We start from the raw sequence: 18,309 nt of genomic DNA, 5'->3' as shown, positions 1-18,309 counted from the left end.
TGTTTCATTGGTGAAGCCACACAATATGCAGCCAATCAGGTGCAGCCACGGTCACAGTACAGTAGAAAGCTGGAAACTGGCAGGGATTTCGGCACTGACTGTGCAGTGGACTTAGTGCAGGGCTCCGTGTACATGTCATTGCCTGAGCCAATACGGCGCGCAGTAGTAACACCACTTATCTCTGCTGCCACACTGTCACTCCCCCATCGCCAGCGATACTTGTGGTACATTCCCCTCCGGTAACACTGCAGTGGTCTGTACCACTCTCCAAGAACAGGGTGATTACTTGTACGTAAACGCTCGCTGCCTGATGCACCTTATACACCGTTGATATACGCTGTATGCATAAACTGTTGTCACTGATATGTGACGTATGCCATGTCCTCCACGTCATGCGTGAGGGTAACTACTAACTTGCTAAATTAGTCTCTACCCTCTATCTTCTGCTACTTGGATGCGCCCAGCAGCCCGGAAGTGAGCTGTCTGCTCCATTAGCCACTTCCTGTTTTGGGCTGTTAGTGACAGCAGCAGCAGCAGCAGCAGCAACAGCTGGGAAGGAACCCGAGGCTCGGGTAGGAGCTGTCACCGGCTGGGGTAAGGCTGATTTGGCTTTGTGCCTGGTGAGGGCAGGGAACAAGGCAGTCTGGGGACACTGAGCATACATGCAAGCACACTGTGATGCCATACTATCAGAGGAACTTGCCTCAGACCTGGCACAGTACTGGACAGGAGCATGTTAGTGTAGAGGGGTTAGCTGGGTTAAGGTTGGAGTGGCTGTGCTTGGTGAGGGCAGGGGACCAGGCAGCTTAGGGGACAGTGAGCATACATGCAGTTACACAGTGATGTCATACTACCAGAGGAACATGCCTCAGACCTGGACGACTACTGGGCAGGGGGCATATAAGTGTAGAGGGGGTAGCTGGGGCAAGGTTGGTGGGGCTCTGTGCCTGGTAAGGGCAGGGAACAAGGCAGCCGGGTGACACTGAACATACATGCAATTGCAAAGTGATGTCATATTACCAAAGGAACATTCCTCAGGCCTGGCAGTTCTGGGCAGGGGCATATCAGTGTAGAGGGGGTAGCTGGGGTAAGGTTGGTGTGGCTCTGTGTCTGGTAAGGGTAGGGAACAAGGCAGCCTGGGGACACTGAACATACATGCCTCATATCTTGCAGAGTACTAGGCAAGGGGTCATGTCAGTGTAGAGGGGGTAATGCTGATACATACAGAGAGAAGAATGTACACTGTCGGTGTAGTTGCTGCATACAGCTGTGAGTCTGCGCATGTTTTGCGTACTAATGGCCTGACATTTCTCATTCCCAAACAGGTTAATCTTAGAGCAGTGGATTACTCCAACACTGCACTGTAATTGTGACTGTTTTATATTAACCTTGGTGTCCACATGGACCAGGTCACTTTTCCAGGTGTGTTGTGTATCTCCTACTGTCGCATTTTAAAAATCCACAGGTGACCTGGAAAACATGTACTGAGCCCCGAGTATGAGCCACCTGTGCCCTAAACTATTTGGTTACTCCATGTTTCATTGCCTTATTTAAGACCCTGTTGGATATGGTGGACCGCATGGAGAACTCATTGTTTACATCCTCAGTGTTCAGAGTGTTTGTGTAGTAAATATTGTAATCTGATATCTATACATTTATCAATTTATTTTTGTCTTGCTGTTTGAAGACCTAATATGGATATAGTATTTTCAGAGGAGCCTTTGCTGGTGCTTCAAGTACAGTATACTATGTATGTGTATAAATATATCTGTTACTAGCTGTGTGCAATCATGCGAAGACTTGGGTATAGCTGCGATGGCTTCTTGTTAACAGATGTTTCCTGCAGGTGCGGAGATCATGTGATATGAAAGCAACGTATGCTAATAAATTGTCAGATTTTACAGCTATATATCTATTGCTGCTGTGTTTATACATTTAGGTGTAATAATATTACTATTGATCAATGTGACATTGTGTGATCATATTGTATGGTCTTTTGATGGCTGAAACAGAATTGGTATTGCTGTAATATGTATTGTTGACTGCTAGTGTCAAGTTTACTGGCATAGCAGATTTCATTGTTTAATGTATGTTCTGTCCATACAAGATGAGGCCAATACGGATTATTTATTTATTAACAGTTATATAGCGTAGCATATTCCATTGTGCTTTATAATAGGAGGCGGTGATACAACAAACTGGGCATTATTGCATAAAGTCCACCAGAATATAAAGGTTCCTGGTGTGCTGTATGATACGGTGACCCAGCAGTTTGGCCATGGGTCAGGAGGATGAAAAATGTGAAAGAGAAAGAGAATGTATGTGGCCTGTACAGTGGGAACGTGATGGGATAGGAACGCTATATGACAGTTTAGTGGCTGGTTCTGGAATTTGATACGCTTGCCTGAAGAGGTGAGTTTTCAGGGAACGCTTGTAAGTTTGGAGACTGGAGGAGAGTCTTATTGTGTGTGGGAGAGCATTCTGAAGAGTGGGAGCAACCTGAAGAAAGTACTCGCTCCCATTCCCGTTGCAGGAATGAGTGTGGGTGAGAGCCTTAGATCTTGTGAGGAGCGAAGAGGTCAGGTTGGAAGATATTTAGAGATAAGAGATGTATTTTGGTGTAGTTTGGTTTATGGCCTTGTGCGTAAGCAAAATTGTTTTGTATTGAATACGTTAGAATACAGGTAACCAATGAAGTGAGTAGCTTTGCAGAAGATGAACATCTGGCTGGGAAGAATAGAATCGCAGCCTCATTCATTATAGACTGTAGTGGTGAGAGTCTGTTTTGGGGAAGGCCAATCAGGAGATTACTGCAATAATCAGTGTGTGAGATGATGAGAGCATGGTTTTTTAAGTTGTAGCAGATTTGCATGTATTCCATTATAAAGACAGATCTAGTGCTTTTCAGCTCATGCTCCATAACTGCGATTACACATCTGTAGCCAATTCCAAGTTGCATACATCTCAATCCCAACAGGGCTAGTAGTTGGAATTGCAGACTGTGTTATATTGTGCATGCATAGTCTTCACGCTAGGTTGTTTTAGCAGGTCACCGTGCCCGGCTAAAACCGAATGGCAAATATTAACAAGTGGAAAGCTTGGGGGAAATCCAGCACCTGAATAGGAGCCGGGGACGCCCCTAATAGCATTACCAGAGGGCCTGCCTCATCTCTATTAGCGGTGCCGGTGTGGGCTGTGCCCCACTCTCAGACAGCCACACCCCCTTTTCTGACATGCATTATGCACTCGTACAGCCCCTGCGCCATGCCCGCATCCTAGTGAGATCACTACATGCATAGTTATCTGTCTGATCTCAGATGGGTCTCTTGCAACAGTTATACCCCTTATACACCAAACTAATTTACTGTGATATTGCTGGTTCGGGCCTCAGTGTAATACCCCTTTGACTCCGTATCCTCGAACCGAATTATTGCTGGGTTGATGACCTATCAACTTGGGTCGAGGTGCAGCGTGAAAGCAACAAAACCTATAACCCGAGTCAAGCAACCTGGCAATTTGACCCAGGTTTTAAGATGGGTTAAACCTCGGTAACCCTTTGTATAATGAGTGACCTGGGTCGAGTGTGAAAGCATCGGTGTTGGGTCGGAACGGGATCGCAATCTGAAAGAGGTATAAATGCTGTGTGTGCGGTGTCCATTTAACGCACAGAGGGACGCTTGGGGCAGCTCAGCAGAAGCTTAACAAAGTAAGCTGCTGCAGGGGTCCCACCAGCACACTTCCTGGCACTTGGTGATTATGCCATCTCCAAGCGCCGGAGTTTATGACACTGCACCCGTGTGCATTGTGAATGATGCCAACCTAGCAATATCCCGGGTCTGCACTGCAGTGTATATGGGGTGAATCCCAGGTGTGACCCTGATTGAAACGGTATTCGAAATACCGGTTCTGACCTGGGATGTTGTTGTAAAAGCGGTATTCTAGACAGGTGTGGTAAGAACGGTTTTATCACAGTTACCAGTCTGAGTGCCGCTTTGTTCCAATTGTGTATATTAAAGGGTCGGCTTTGTCCCAGAGGAAGGCACCAGAGCCAGACATGGTGGAGACTCGAGTGCCATATTCCCTTGCAGTCAATGCATGTATTGCAACTTTTATTTATTTTCTGTATTGTAACTGAGTTTCTGTCTTGTGTGTCAGTCAGGAAAATATTACTGATTATTATACACTTGCAATTATGTAGCAGTTTATATAAAGATCACCTCTACATATGCTGGTATTTCTAATAGCCCTGTTTGTTTGTGCATGGTGTGGCAGAGTACACAAAGTTGGGCTACGTGAGGTGATGTAAGAGAACCTGCTTATGTGTGTAATACAATGTAATAATCCTTGTAAGCATATTCATATTTGACAATATTGCAATATAAAAATGCTACAGCCTATAATATGGAATTCCTAATTGTATTTATTTTCCTTTTTATATGGGGTAGATGTACTAGACCTTGGAGAGGGATGAGGTACCAGCCAATCCGCTTCTTCTGTACAGGCTGTATTTAGAAAATTACAGCTGATTTACTGTTACTTTATCTCTCTCCACTTTATCGTTCTTCAAGGCTTAGTACACCTGCCCAAAATGAGACCATTCCAAGTAATCCATAGGGAATAATTATTGTCCCTTAACTTTCTACAGGGTGCTGTCCCTCCCATGACTACCATGATGAGGACAGCAATGATGACAGGTGCCAGTCTGGCCCTTACAGCTGCAGTGGTGACCCACGCTTATCTTCTCAAGCACCAGTTCTACCCCACAGTCGTGTACCTGACCAAATCAAGCCCCAGCATGGCTGTGAGTAATAACCGTGAAGTAGACTTTAGAAATACTTGGGACTTTAAGTTGGAATCTATCTCCTTCAGATATTGTAGTCACAGACAGGTGCTTGTTTCCCCATCCTTGTCTAGTGTATGTTGGGTGCTGCCTCTTCTAGTGTGCACATTATTATGTATAAGTGTCATAGCAGTAAGAGATACCGGTAGGCTGCAGCAGCTGCATAGCTATCACCCCCAGGTAAATGATGGGCCACGACACAAGATGCTCATTTACATAGGCGCTCCTTTATCACATTTAGGCCCTTATTCTGGTCCGTTCGCAGCCAGCATTCATTTGCATGGGGACCCATGTTTGGCAAATGCATTTCTGCGCATGTGCATACGCCGGGTGCGTGTGGCCATGGCGAACAGACTGTTCGATGTATTGATAGAAATATTTCTTTACCCATAGGTTCTTTATATACAAGCTTTTGTCCTGGTGTTCCTCTTAGGGAAGTTCATGGGCAAAGTGTTTTTTGGTCAACTGAGAGCAGCTGAGATGGAGGTAAGTGACACTTGGCGAGTGCTGCGCTTACTGTACATAATACTCTATGCATGTGCCGTGTGTTTTTTTTTTTTTTTAAATAGTGTTTTTTATTCAAGAATAAAAAATTTCACGTACAGAGATCAAATAACATAAACAAGCAAGTAAAGATCATGTGTAGTGTAAGCATACGGCAGAATACATACTGGTATCAGCAAAAGTAACACCTAAAAATGTGTACAATACTCTCAAACAAGAAAACAACAAGATTAAGCAATCTGTATTCAAGTATGTTTTTTGTTAAGAGTCTTCATTTTTTTTTTCTTTGTTGAGCAACTTCAAACATAACTAACCTACCAGCTAAGACAAAAACTTGTGTAAACATAGAAAAAAAAACAGAATTGTAAGTCATGGAGACATCAAATCATGTGCCATAACTTTTATGTAACTGTATTGTGCTTGTTTATTGGCTGAGCTGTTGTAAATGATCATTGATTCCAGCTAATATAAACATCTCCATTTATAAATTGTAGAAGGGAACTGAGTCTTACTAAGGTCCATACACACTGGGCGATTATGCCGTGTGTACGAACAACGATGATCGCTGGAGGAAAAGACACTAAGTGCATACACACTGAGCGGTTTTCCCCCTGCCCGTCAGTGGGGGGAGGACGGCTTTGCATAGCGCAGCACTATGCAAAGCCGTCCTCAAAGCCGCTCATCTGCTGGTATTACCAGCAGATGAGCGGCTTTCCCAGCGATAATGCGGGAGCGCACAGCAGCGTTCAGCGCTCATCGCCGGGCCATACACACCTGGCGGCTATGAGCTGAAAGCCACCCAAACTTGCTGTTTTGAGCGGCTCTCAGCTCAGTCACCCAGTATGTATGGGCATTCAGTGTTGATCTGTTAGAGCTGACATTCATTTATCCAGATGGTTATCATCAAGTATCAGAATTGTTCCTGACAGCAAGAAGCGTCACAAAGGGCTGTCTGCCTTTGTTTTCCATATTGCTGGGAAAAGTACAGACCTATGCGATGCCTTAGTTTCTGCTCCTGTCAGCATTCCATATGTCAGTCTGTGTTCCCTCATTAATATGCTTATGCAAACACTCTACCTAGTAAGTAATGTAACACATTCCTTTCCTCTTGTTTGTTCCTTGCTGCTGCCATGGGTCTCAGCATCTGTTGGAGCGCTCCTGGTATGCCGTCACAGAAACGTGCCTCGCTTTCACAGTGTTCCGAGATGATTTCAGCCCACGATTCGTAGCCCTCTTCACTCTTCTGCTATTCCTTAAATGTTTCCACTGGCTGGCCGAGGATCGTGTTGATTTTGTAAGTTATACCCCTCAATGTTTTTCTCAAAGTAAAGGAACTACATGATGAAGTTTTTTGTTTTAAGTGTAGTTTGTCATCGTTTCACGAAATGACTGTGTAATTGCTCTCTAGAACACTTTTCAGTTGTTCTAGATGCCATTTCGGCTATGGGAAACACCTTCAGCTAATTACTCATATGTAGGGTGGCCAATCCCAGGATCGGGATCGGCGGGATCCCGGGATTTGGCCCCCAAAACGCAGTGATTTCAATACCGGGATTGGAGTTTTCAATCCTGGGAATTCGGGATTAGACTGCGCATAAGCAATCTAATTCCGGGCAGCGATCAGACTCTGCCTGGCTTCTCCCATACCTGGCAGTGCAGCACTGCGCAGCGTGACGAGGTCACGCTGCACAGGGCACAGCCATCAGCCCTCTCGCCCGCCCACTCAGCATACCCGGTTCCCGGCTGCACCCAGCTCCAAGCCACCCAATCAGCTCGGCCGCCCACTCCGCAAATGTAAGTAAATAGTGGGCGGCCAGGGCGTTTTTTATTATTAGGGATGCCAATCCCGGGATTGAGCATTTTTCAATCCCGAATCCCGGGATTGAAACAATGCCCCGGGATTGGCGTCCCTACTCATATGTAACTGACCATTATTTTACACCCATTGGTTGTAAAGGAGGAGAGTCCGTGATTACACCATGAGGGGTATATTTATGTAATGTTGGATTTGCAAACTGCCTCCGCAGATTCAACCTCAAAATGTAAGCTGGTAGTAATACCAGGTGTAAAGCCCTGTGTGTTTTATTAATGGCGCATGAATGTAATCAATAGCAATCCCGTCAAAATTCACAGCCAAATGCTTCAATTCCCCAAGTTCATATATGTAGTTAATAAGTATGCAGAAAGTGCAATTACACAGAAGCCTGTTTGTGTATAGTGTAGTACAATGCTATATTTAAATGGTTATGGCTATCCTGTAATAGTTAATATTTACCATATCCGTTCACCGATAGAGGGAGCATACCTTTATACGGGAACCGTACTCAACTGGAGAGCTCAGACCTTGCATGCAGCAAATACATACTCAAGGGATTTACCCCTATCTCTGTGCCTGAGTGTGGAAAATATGAACTATTATTGGGCAGTCCAATCCATATAATGGAAGCATTGCACCAGTGACCTACCTGATTAACTGGTTCCAGTCTTCTGTATGATGGATTTTTGTGCATACTCCTGAAATATGAGTTTGAGGCTTTGAACATTTGGGTTTATATTAATTTTTATTTTATATGATTGCAAATTTTAAGAAATTTTTTTTTTTTTTTTTTTTTTTAATCCATCAGATCAGACAGGTCAAAAAGTCAACATGAGTTTTTCCGTATTTTTGCTTCAAAACTGACTTGTTCTTAATTCATGATCAAAGTGTTCAAAGAGTAAGATTATAATAGTGTGCCCGACTTATATACAGTATATAAGTACACTTCTATACTGACATAGACACCCCCCCCCCCCCCCACAAAAAAATAAGCAAGTCTACTTTTTCGCCTGTTGACATTTGAAATATGTCTGTATTTTAAATGTCATCAATTCGACCCTGTCTGGATATTGACCATCGGCCAATGGTTGTCGGGATTGTGACTGTTGGGAAATCATGCTGAACAATGGAACAGCCATTGTAGCTTTTTAGATTTGAGTGGAATTATTGAGCTCTATTATTGTTTCTGTGATTGCCTTACAATATTATCTGGAATTTACTCTGAGAGTCAATTGAAAAGACCTAAATGCTTGTTGACCACTTTTGTCATGTCTTTATACCTTCTCCTTTTTCCTTAATCACAGATGGAGCGCAGTCCGAACATTTCATGGTTGTTTCATTTCCGGATCCTTGGTAAGTGCCATAGAAACATAATTTACAACCACACTTATACTTCATCACTCTATAAGCGTATTGCCTGTCAAGTGAGGGAAATTTCTGTGAAGTAGGTGCCTGATTTATGTTCAGATCACCAGCTAGTTGTCTGTTCTCTGATCGATTGGCCTAAATATAAAATAAAGCTCGGACACAGAACGGGTTTGCAATGTTGCTGGCCGCCCACTGTCAGCTGCAGCATGATGGACCTGCTGGGGCAGAGTAGGGGCAGCACTGTTTCCTAGGTGTGATGGCTCCAGGGTCTACATTGTCATATACAGGCTTCCTGGACCCGGACGTGTGGCTTCGACAGCCTGAATAAGCTTCAGTTTATGCAAACTGACCGTTGCCTAAAACCACTGTGAATCGCAACTGATTGTAGCCATGGTGATCTGAGGATGTGTCCTCTGATGCAGCACTCTGATTGGTTAGTTCTGCAAACATGAAGCCTCTATCGCCTACAGACACCTCCTGCTGCATTAGAGTTTAGTGACACATACTGATGGTGTGTACACAAGGTACAATCCAGCATGAGATTGTGACTATATAGTCAAAATCGCATCCAGATGGTACAGGTTTTTTACCTTGCGAACCCGATGCTCGCTGGGGACAGCCCAAATCGAAACCAAGATAGCCAGGGCAGCAATGATTATATAGTGGAAATCTAATGCAGTTATCATGAATTGTATGTAAATAGCACATGAGTTAGCAAAGATTGCATAGCAAGTCGAATAGAAAAGGAATATCACCGTGTGTATACACCTTTACGCAGCTGCATCCTTGTGGTTGTGCTATAGCTACCATACATGAATCAGGCCCTGTTTGAACAATTTAGAACTGAAGATTTTCAGAAGTCCTCTAGTGAGTGATTACTTGCGTATTTGAACTGTTCAGTATCACTTCCTCTCTTGTGATTGCCGCTATCTGATTTGCATGGAGCTGTACTTGCTATAAATAGGCCCTATTGGTCTAAACAGCTGCCTTTCATGTGCACAGTGTCTGCCGCTTTCAAATGATACGTGTGTGTGTGTGATACTGAATGTAAAATGTTCGGCATTCACTACGTGTCCTTAATATATTTGTCATTCTCTATATTGTCTCCAGCTCTGATTCTCTTGCTGGGTGTGTTGGATGTTCTGTTTGTATCCCATGCCTATCATAGTTTGGTCACCCGAGGAGCCTCCGTACAGCTAGTGTTTGGGTTTGAGGTAAGTAATTAAGTCTGATAGTTACACACAAATATGAATGTGTAAAATGTAAGGCTGTTTGTCAACTTAAACCTAATAAAGCTTTGTTTGGGGTTCTGTCCATGAAATGCGGACAGCTTGTATTTCTTATAATTTAATACTAACCTATTCTGTCAAAGGAAACTTTCACTTTTTATTACCTATACAACAAACACATTGCTGCATTTTTACAGCAAGTACCTTATATCAATATTGGCTATATGGGTTTATAGCTCAGAGATTACATCATTGACTGCTAACTTAATACATGTAAGCATCAGTTTTAAAGAAGTCTTTTTCCAACACACCTATGCTGATGACCGCACATATAAAAATTGATGATCAAAAAGTAGTGACGTTACTTCGCTCCACTGACCACACATGTGGTGGCCATTCTGCAGTAACTTGCTGGGGTCCTATAATAATTACAGACGTAACAGCATAGTACACACTATGTACTAGCTCCAGTGGTCCCTACCATAGCCCACACCCCGACTTATCACTTGGGCAGCATCAGGAGCAATATATCAGGAGAGCACAGGTGCTGCTAATCAGCCCGACCCTGATCAGATCTGTTTCTCTGCAGCTACTGCTAAAACATGGATCTGATCCTCCACATTGTCTTCATGTGGAGGTATGCTGTCCCTGCCACAGTATAAAGTAATCTTTAGCTCGAATCATGTCTGGCAGTCAGTGTTTCTGCTTACAGAGGCTCTTGTAAGTGGGTGTTGGGCTTTGTTTGCAAGAATATAGATTGTTATATAAAGAAATAGACCATGGAGCAGACCTTTGCAGCTGCATTTTTCTACCCCCTCTGATATCCGCTTTTCAATTCCCCTGTATACTTGGATTCATGTGGACAGCATGCAGCATACACAGGCACAGAATGATGCAGGCAAGGATGGAATGCACTGCACACTCTTAAAGACTGTTATGTGACACATTTCTTTTAGACACAATAATACACCGGTCAGTTAGTTATACGGTAGTATGTCAGTCTCCTGATTTTTGTATTTTTGCAACATACCCTTATTATAAACCCCACTTGTTTAATCCTAACTTAAGCACTACTTACATAGGGACAGATGTACTCCGCTTGAAAAGTGATAAAATGGAGAGTGATAAACCACCAGAAACCACCAGTCTATCAGCTTCTAACTGCCATGTCACAGGCTGTGTGTGAAGAATGACGGGAAGGAGCTGATTGGTTGGTGGGTTATCACTCTCCATTTTATCACTTTTCAAGGCTTGGTACATCTCGCCCATAGTGCAGATACAGATTAACCACTGAGGACATAACATATATCCATTTGACATTACGTTTACTATTACTACTAGTCCCTGCATGACCTCTGGGATTTATTTTTATCATTTATCTGCTACTGATTCCCATGACTTGTTCTTGCCTTCTCAGTATGCCATACTCATGACCATGATCCTCACCGTGTTCATAAAGTATATCCTCCACTCAGTGGACCTGCAGAGCGAGAATCCGTGGGACAATAAGGCTGTGTACATGTTATACACTGAGCTCCTCACTGGTAAGCAGCAGATTTCTTTACAAAAATGTTTGTTTCCAGCATTATGGGAAACAATTGCAACAATGCAGATATATCCACTTAGTGTTCATTTTAGCACTCTGCACCTTTGCAAATGCCATGCAGTTGCTCGTTCCAGCCTGCAGTGTCCCATGTGCCACATGCTTTTGCACTGTTGTTTTCCACTTTTGTAGTTCATAAATTACTGTTTTTTTGCACATGTTTGATAACAAAAAAAGCAGGTTTACATTTTAGAGTGGGCTTTTTAATCTTTCCCTTTTACTGTGTTGCAGGGTTTATAAAAGTTTTGCTTTACGTTACCTTCATGGCAATCATGGTGAAATTCCACACATTCCCTCTCTTCGCGATTCGTCCAATGTACCTTGCAATGAGGTAAGGTCAGTGGTGTCGGAATGGGGGTGCGGTCCATACCCTGGTGTAACGCCAAAGTGCCGACTCCTCTGTAGTGACAGGAACTGGGTGCTGCAGTGTGATATTCTACTGCAGCACTTGGCTCATGTCACAGAGGAAGAGCCGGCCCTACATACAGCCCTGTCTCTGAGGACAGCCATCATCTCCAGAGAGACTGGGCATGGCTCCCAAAGTGATCAAATCGAGGGCTGCTGCAAAGCTACGCCCACTTCCAACTAGACCACACCCACTGTTGAGGGCACTTGTGAGGCCTCACACTTTGCAATAGTCCACATGGTGCCGCACCAGCTGTTACCAGAGTAAGAGATCTAGGTAACAGTTGTACTTACTATAAAGAGTATTTCTCTTTATACTATCAGAAATTGAAACATTTACGTTACGTAGCCATACATGGGCCCAGTATTGCAAGAATTTGTGACCTATGTGGAAAAGGATAAACAGTACTGCCTGTTACTCACCTACAATTATTCCTTCACTACCCTGCCCTTTCCATCCATCTAGACCAGGCCTGGTGGCTTTCTAGTTGTTGTGGTGTTCTAGGTCTCTTCCAGCTAAAACCTAGTGAGCACTTTCTTCTGGAGGATTACTGATTTACTACAATATAATTTAAATAAGCCCACTCTTGGTGAGTTCCATACTGCACATGGGGACTGATTCAGTTTGCTCGGTAACCTGTGCAAACCCCGAACATCGGATCAGGCGCCAAATTCGGATCACTGTGAGTGATCCAGAACTGGCCCCATGGTACCAACTGCATGGTAGTATAAATGCCCTATATACAAGACTATTGCAGTCAGCGCTTCGCCTTCTACTCCAGATTTGTACCTCTTTAGTCACAGGAATTGAGGGTGTAGCCTGCAAGCAAAAATGTCTTCATCAAAATCTGAGAAAATACTTAAAATTTTTTTTTTATATTTACACAGAATATCCTCGGGCAGTTGCTCATTATGACTGTTTGTTTCTCTTCTCTTTCAGGCAGTTTAAGAAGGCAGTGACTGATGCTATCATGTCGAGGAGAGCCATCCGCAATATGAACACACTGTAAGTAATGGTAAAAGGGCGCTGTGATATAAAACAAAAATTATAAGAGAAAGAAAAAAAAATGGGGGTTTGTGCCAGGACAGGCTGAAAAATACAGAAGACGGTAAATCAATTAACAAATTTTAATGATCCTAATAAAATAAAATTGAATAATATACGATTAATAAAAATACTGTTAAAAAGCAGATGAATTAGTTGATACTACAATAGAGACTATGCTATATATACTATGTGGTATGGATAGAATTAAAAAGTCATAAATCAGCTGAACAAGGGTGAATTCATATTACCATCTTTGGTTATCCTCTGAAGTATTGTAGGAGGAATTTGTAATCCGAGGGGTTGATGCGGAACCAATCTTTATTATAAGAGAAAGAACAACATGGCAATCTTCAAAAAAACATATCAGATGGCTCTTTTGAAGTGCACCCGTCACCTACTTACGTAAGGCTGCGGTCGCTACAGCAATATCCATGTGCATATGAAGCCGATCAGTTTACTAGGTATCCGCTTGGCAGCCCATTTCAGTTATGTCCTTACATTTTAAGAGCACCTCCACTGTTAGTAGGTGACCGATCTAGTAGTAAAGGGAATATTCAACATTTTAAGTATTGGATTACTAAAATGTTCTATCTGCCAAAAACGTCTTATAAAAATATCTGTATCTATGATCAATAAGAACTAAAACTGAGCACTTTCACAAAAAGCATGTAATGCCCAGGTTAATGACCACATCCAGAAAAATGTTTGAGTAATATGGTGTCATCAGTAATGCCTGGGTTTCTGTCTATGAGGGTAAGGAAGATGCGCTTTTCTCCTAAGACGTTCCAGATTTTCTTTTATACAACTATTTTTGGCACACATGCGCAGTTCTACATTTCTGTATGCAGAACTAATGATCTTTTGCTAAATCATAAATAACTGTTTCTTATACCACCTATAGGTATCCAGATGCCACACCAGAGGAGCTGCAGGCTATGGACAATGTGTGTATCATCTGCAGAGAGGAGATGGTGACAGGAGCCAAGAGACTGCCGTGTAACCATATATTCCACACTAGGTTAGTTTCCTTCACTATATGAAGCAATATCATACAATTGATACGTGTTGGCACTTTATTTATTTGGCCGCACAATAACCACTTTTTGGTCTAGTCTAAAGCGCCATACACACAGTGCGATTTATTTTATATTTAATACCAATCCGACAGGGATCGAATTGCACGGTGCAGATTACACATTTGATTTGGACTATAGAGTCTTGCCGGCACAGTCTATTTCTCTAATCAAATGTGATGCAGCGCATTGGGATCGAATGCGGCTGAAAACCATTTGATGTCTATTTTGATTTGATTTGGACTATATAGTCAACATTGAATGGAAAGCTAATCAGGATTGCATAAGTGAGGCAATGAAATCTTGTGTCTGGTCACTATGGTGGTTTGCGGACTTTGGGGATTATTTATTAAGATCAGACTTCTAGTTCAGATGGAATGTTGCTATGGGCAACCAATCTGATTCTATCTACTATCTTCTAGAAGGTTCACAATAAATATATAAGTAGATTCTGATTGGTTGTTCATAGCAACATCCCATCTTCAGTAGATCACCCATCTTAGTAAGTAAACCCAAAGTTAATACAACTGAGAAGCCTATATAGTAACGCATACAGTAGGTCCTTTTCACTATCGGATTACAGCAGCAGCATGACTGGCATGGACCCCACAAGTGCTCTGAAGTACAGTATAGATAGTGTCCTCCTGGATAATTGTCCACAATTCCTCAATATTTGCCAGTGGTGGAACCATGGCATCGATGGGATGATTGGGTTCATATCTGGTAAAAGAGGGGACCAACTGCATAATGCCAAATTTGGAGGAAAGTGATAACAAAAAGCTGGCTATTAAAGTTAATTATCATTCTGGAAAATGTCAGTATACATTGGAAGCTTTTCTATCTGTAAAGGATCCAGATCTCAAAAGCATGTAATTGTCTCCTGACCTTACACCAGAGACGTGCTGGACACTAGGGCCTTTTCTCCTGACCTTACACCAGAGACATGCTGGACACTAGGGCCTTTTCTCCTGACCTTACACCAGAGACGTGCTGGACACTAGGGCCTTTTCTCCTGACCTTACACCAGAGACATGCTGGACACTAGGGCCTTTTCTCCTGACCTTACACCAGAGACGTGCTGGACACTAGGGACTTGTCTCCTGACTTTACACCAGAGACGTGCTGGACACTAGGGACTTGTCTCCTGACCTTACACCAGAGACGTGCTGGACACTAGGGACTTGTCTCCTGACCTTACACCAGAGACGTGCTGGACACTAGGGACTTGTCTCCTGACCTTACACCAGAGACGTGCTGGACACTAGGGACTTGTCTCCTGACCTTATACCAGAGACATGCTGGACACTAGGGACTTGTCTCCTGACCTTATACCAGAGACGTGCTGGACACTAGGGACTTGTCTCCTGACCTTACACCAGAGACGTGCTGGACACTAGGGACTTGTTGTGTGCTGGGCTCAGTGTAACATTTAAAAAAAAAAAAAAAAATTAATCTGTCCTGTGCATGCAGATCTGGTGCTTGGATAGATGGAGGTGGGGAGACCAGAGGTATAAAAATGCATAGAAAGTACAGATAGTTATGAAAGGAGTCAAACCAGTACAGAACTGCGTAGACTATCATGAGTAGTTGTATCACTTACAGATGACTGGGGGCTGTACACAGTGAAATATACAGTGATTATAACATTCACCAGCTTTAGTTATTGCGGATTACGGATTCACCTCAGTTTTCCTTAGTGTCCGTGCATATTATATAATTCTGGGCAGATTTTATAAATAATCTTCTGCTACTGTGTTTTCGTACCTAAGAAGGTAGATTATACCTGCTGTATTATAAAGGGTTTTTTAGAAATATTAAATCCAAGCTTATTGCCAGTGTTCTGTTAACGAAAAAGTGTTGTCATTTCCTTTGATGTGGTTCTGTAAATGTATTTGATGTGTAATTGATTTAAAGCTGGTTAATGTTGTAGTGTGGAAAAGCGGTTTGACCCTTAAGATGCCTCTGATGCTGTATATAGGATGGACATACAAAAGTTATTTTTGAGTACAGGATTTTAGAGCCTACTGTAGATCTTGTGAGGAAAAGCAAGTGTAAGGTATCTGTAATGATATCTATGTAATGTAAGTGTCTCCGGTATTATACCACTGGAAATATGTTTTTAGAATTTTTTGGGTTGTGTCATTGTTGTGGCGGGTTTATTTGAGCGTTGGGATGTGTCATGTTTAACAGGCTGACTTGTTAGATGACTAGTTTCTGGTATCTCTGCACACTACTTATCTCCGAACAATTCTTGCTCTTCCAAGCTGCCTGCGTTCCTGGTTCCAAAGACAGCAGACGTGTCCCACTTGCCGTATGGATGTACTCAGAGCCTCTCTCCCCAGCCAGACACAGACACCCGCAGATCAGCCTGATCCTGCCCAGCAGCCACACGTGGCTCCTGCACAACAGACACCAATTATTCCTCCACAACCCAACTGTAAGTTAAACCACAAGAGCATAACCTATGCACATTTGCCAATTATATTAGGCCTTGCAAGGAATAGATTGCATGTTATTGACGTACTGTATATCTATCAGAGCTTTTCACTGCATGACGCACTGTTTGCTCCCATTTAGTTCCTCCTGGGATTCTTCCTCCTTTTCCTCCTGGGATGTTTCCACTTTGGCCTCCACTGGGTCCTTTTCCTCCTGTTCCTGGGGCTCCTGGAGCCAATGCTCCTGAAGAAGCCAATGCGGGACCCTCCACTGGTAAGATTCTTCCTTTCAGATCCTCCATTCTAATGCGGGACAGGCAGAAAGAGCATTCGAACAAACATGTGTTTAATAATGTATCTCTAGTTATGTAATCTAGTGGATTTATGTTGCATGATTAGTGGAAGATGCTAACAAGAACATATTTCCTCTCTGGAAACATAACCGGTTTTGGAAGCGGTCTTGTATCACCTGTGATAAGTAACCATCGCATCTAATTATAATTATTAACCGTCCCCTTAATTATATTCTAGAGTAATTGATCAATTCTATTGCCGTAATCTGATTTTTTTTTTTCTTCAGCATCTGCTCCAAGACCTGGAGATGGTTCCAGTTCTGTGGGCCCAGATACATCTGCTGGAACATCTCTACCAGGGTTTCCCTTTCCACCTCCATTTTTGGGAATGCCGATTTTCCCTCCATTCGGTAAGTTCTAACAGCCTAAATAGCACTCTTCTTAGTAACAGAGGAATGGCAGATATGCCCAGTCATTGATGGCTTTGTATTGCATTCTGTCCTCAGGCTTGCCACCAATGCCGATGCCTCCCGCAGGCTTTGCCGGTTTGACAGATGAGGAGCTACGAGCAATGGAAGGTCATGAGCGGCAGAACCTGGAAGCCAGGCTACAATGTCTTCAGAATATCCATACTCTTTTAGATGCTGCCATGTTACAGATTAACCAGTACCTGACCGTATTGGCGAGCATTGGGTGAGAGTCCTATGAAGCCTCTTCCACTTAGCTTCATTATATGATGTTGACACACATGACCATTTTCTGGGTTTGGAGTGATTATGGTAGATACAAAATGATGATACCAAATAAATGTTATCGCTACTTGCCCCATTACGTGTTACGGTACTTGTTTCCTATCTGGGCGCCCGCTAAGTTAATTGCGCACCATGCTATTCTCCGTATCAAAATCGGATCGCATCGCATCGGATACCACAAATGCACATACACGATATTGAACGATGCGATCCGATATCGTTCCCGCTTTTATGGTTGGCCCATAGGATGGGCCATCTGTAACACTACTGTATTTATTAACCCTTCAAAGCCCTCCCCTTGTCACATCTGCACAGAAACACAGTATTGACGTCAACCCGAAGCGTGGCAAGCGGCGGCGGTACGCGTCCTCCGACTTTTTCATACCCCCATTATCCACGTCGGCGTGGAGTTGAGAATAGAATAGTGTGGCGAGCGCAGCGAGCCACCGAGCTCGAAGCGTGGCGAGCGCAGGCGGATACTTCACAGGTATCCGTGTCCCCTCGCGGGCTTCACAGGTATCCGCGTCCCCTCGCGGGGCTCGCCACGCTTCGGGATCGGTGGCTCGCTGCGCTCGCCACACTATTCTATTCTCAACTCCACACCGACGTGGATAGTGGGGGTATGAAAAAGTCGGAGGACGCGTACCGCCGCCCCTCGCGGGGCTCGCTGCGCTCGTCACGCTTCGGGTTGACGTCAATACTGGGGTGGCGTTAACAATGGAGGCGCATTTTAAACCATCAGGGGGGGTTTCCTATACAAATCGAGGGTTTGCGGGGTTATTACATTGAAATCAATGTAAAATCGGGTCTCAGGGACCATTTAACATTGATTCCAATGTAAAAATCGGGGTTGATCGCGTCACCGCATGCGATGCGATCCGATTTAAAATGAAATCGGATCGGATAGCATCGTATGCCATCGTACATCATTGAGTACCGAATC

At 43.5% G+C, this 18,309-nt stretch overlaps 1 protein-coding gene across 1 annotated transcript in view; it reads left to right on the top strand.

Annotated features, from left to right (window-relative positions):
* Positions 1–349: 349 nt before the first annotated feature.
* SYVN1 (synoviolin 1) overlaps positions 350–18,309 on the top strand; it is a 23,448-nt gene continuing 5,488 nt past the window's right edge. Inside the window, exons 1-14 of the mRNA XM_083165085.1 lie at positions 350–594; positions 4,646–4,801; positions 5,234–5,326; positions 6,486–6,638; positions 8,465–8,513; positions 9,639–9,742; positions 11,175–11,301; positions 11,592–11,691; positions 12,706–12,771; positions 13,715–13,831; positions 16,151–16,323; positions 16,464–16,595; positions 16,902–17,024; positions 17,121–17,307. Coding sequence (XP_083021211.1) covers positions 4,661–4,801; positions 5,234–5,326; positions 6,486–6,638; positions 8,465–8,513; positions 9,639–9,742; positions 11,175–11,301; positions 11,592–11,691; positions 12,706–12,771; positions 13,715–13,831; positions 16,151–16,323; positions 16,464–16,595; positions 16,902–17,024; positions 17,121–17,307 — 1,565 coding nt within the window. The 5' untranslated portion in view covers positions 350–594; positions 4,646–4,660. The remainder of the gene's footprint in view (positions 595–4,645; positions 4,802–5,233; positions 5,327–6,485; positions 6,639–8,464; positions 8,514–9,638; positions 9,743–11,174; positions 11,302–11,591; positions 11,692–12,705; positions 12,772–13,714; positions 13,832–16,150; positions 16,324–16,463; positions 16,596–16,901; positions 17,025–17,120; positions 17,308–18,309) is intronic.

The sequence above is a fragment of the Crinia signifera genome, chromosome 11, assembly GCF_055691185.1.
Source record: "Crinia signifera chromosome 11, ASM5569118v1, whole genome shotgun sequence".
Classification (NCBI taxonomy): domain Eukaryota; kingdom Metazoa; phylum Chordata; class Amphibia; order Anura; family Myobatrachidae; genus Crinia; species Crinia signifera.
Note: the sequence above shows the minus strand (reverse complement) of the source record. Positions and strands in the feature narration are given on the sequence as shown.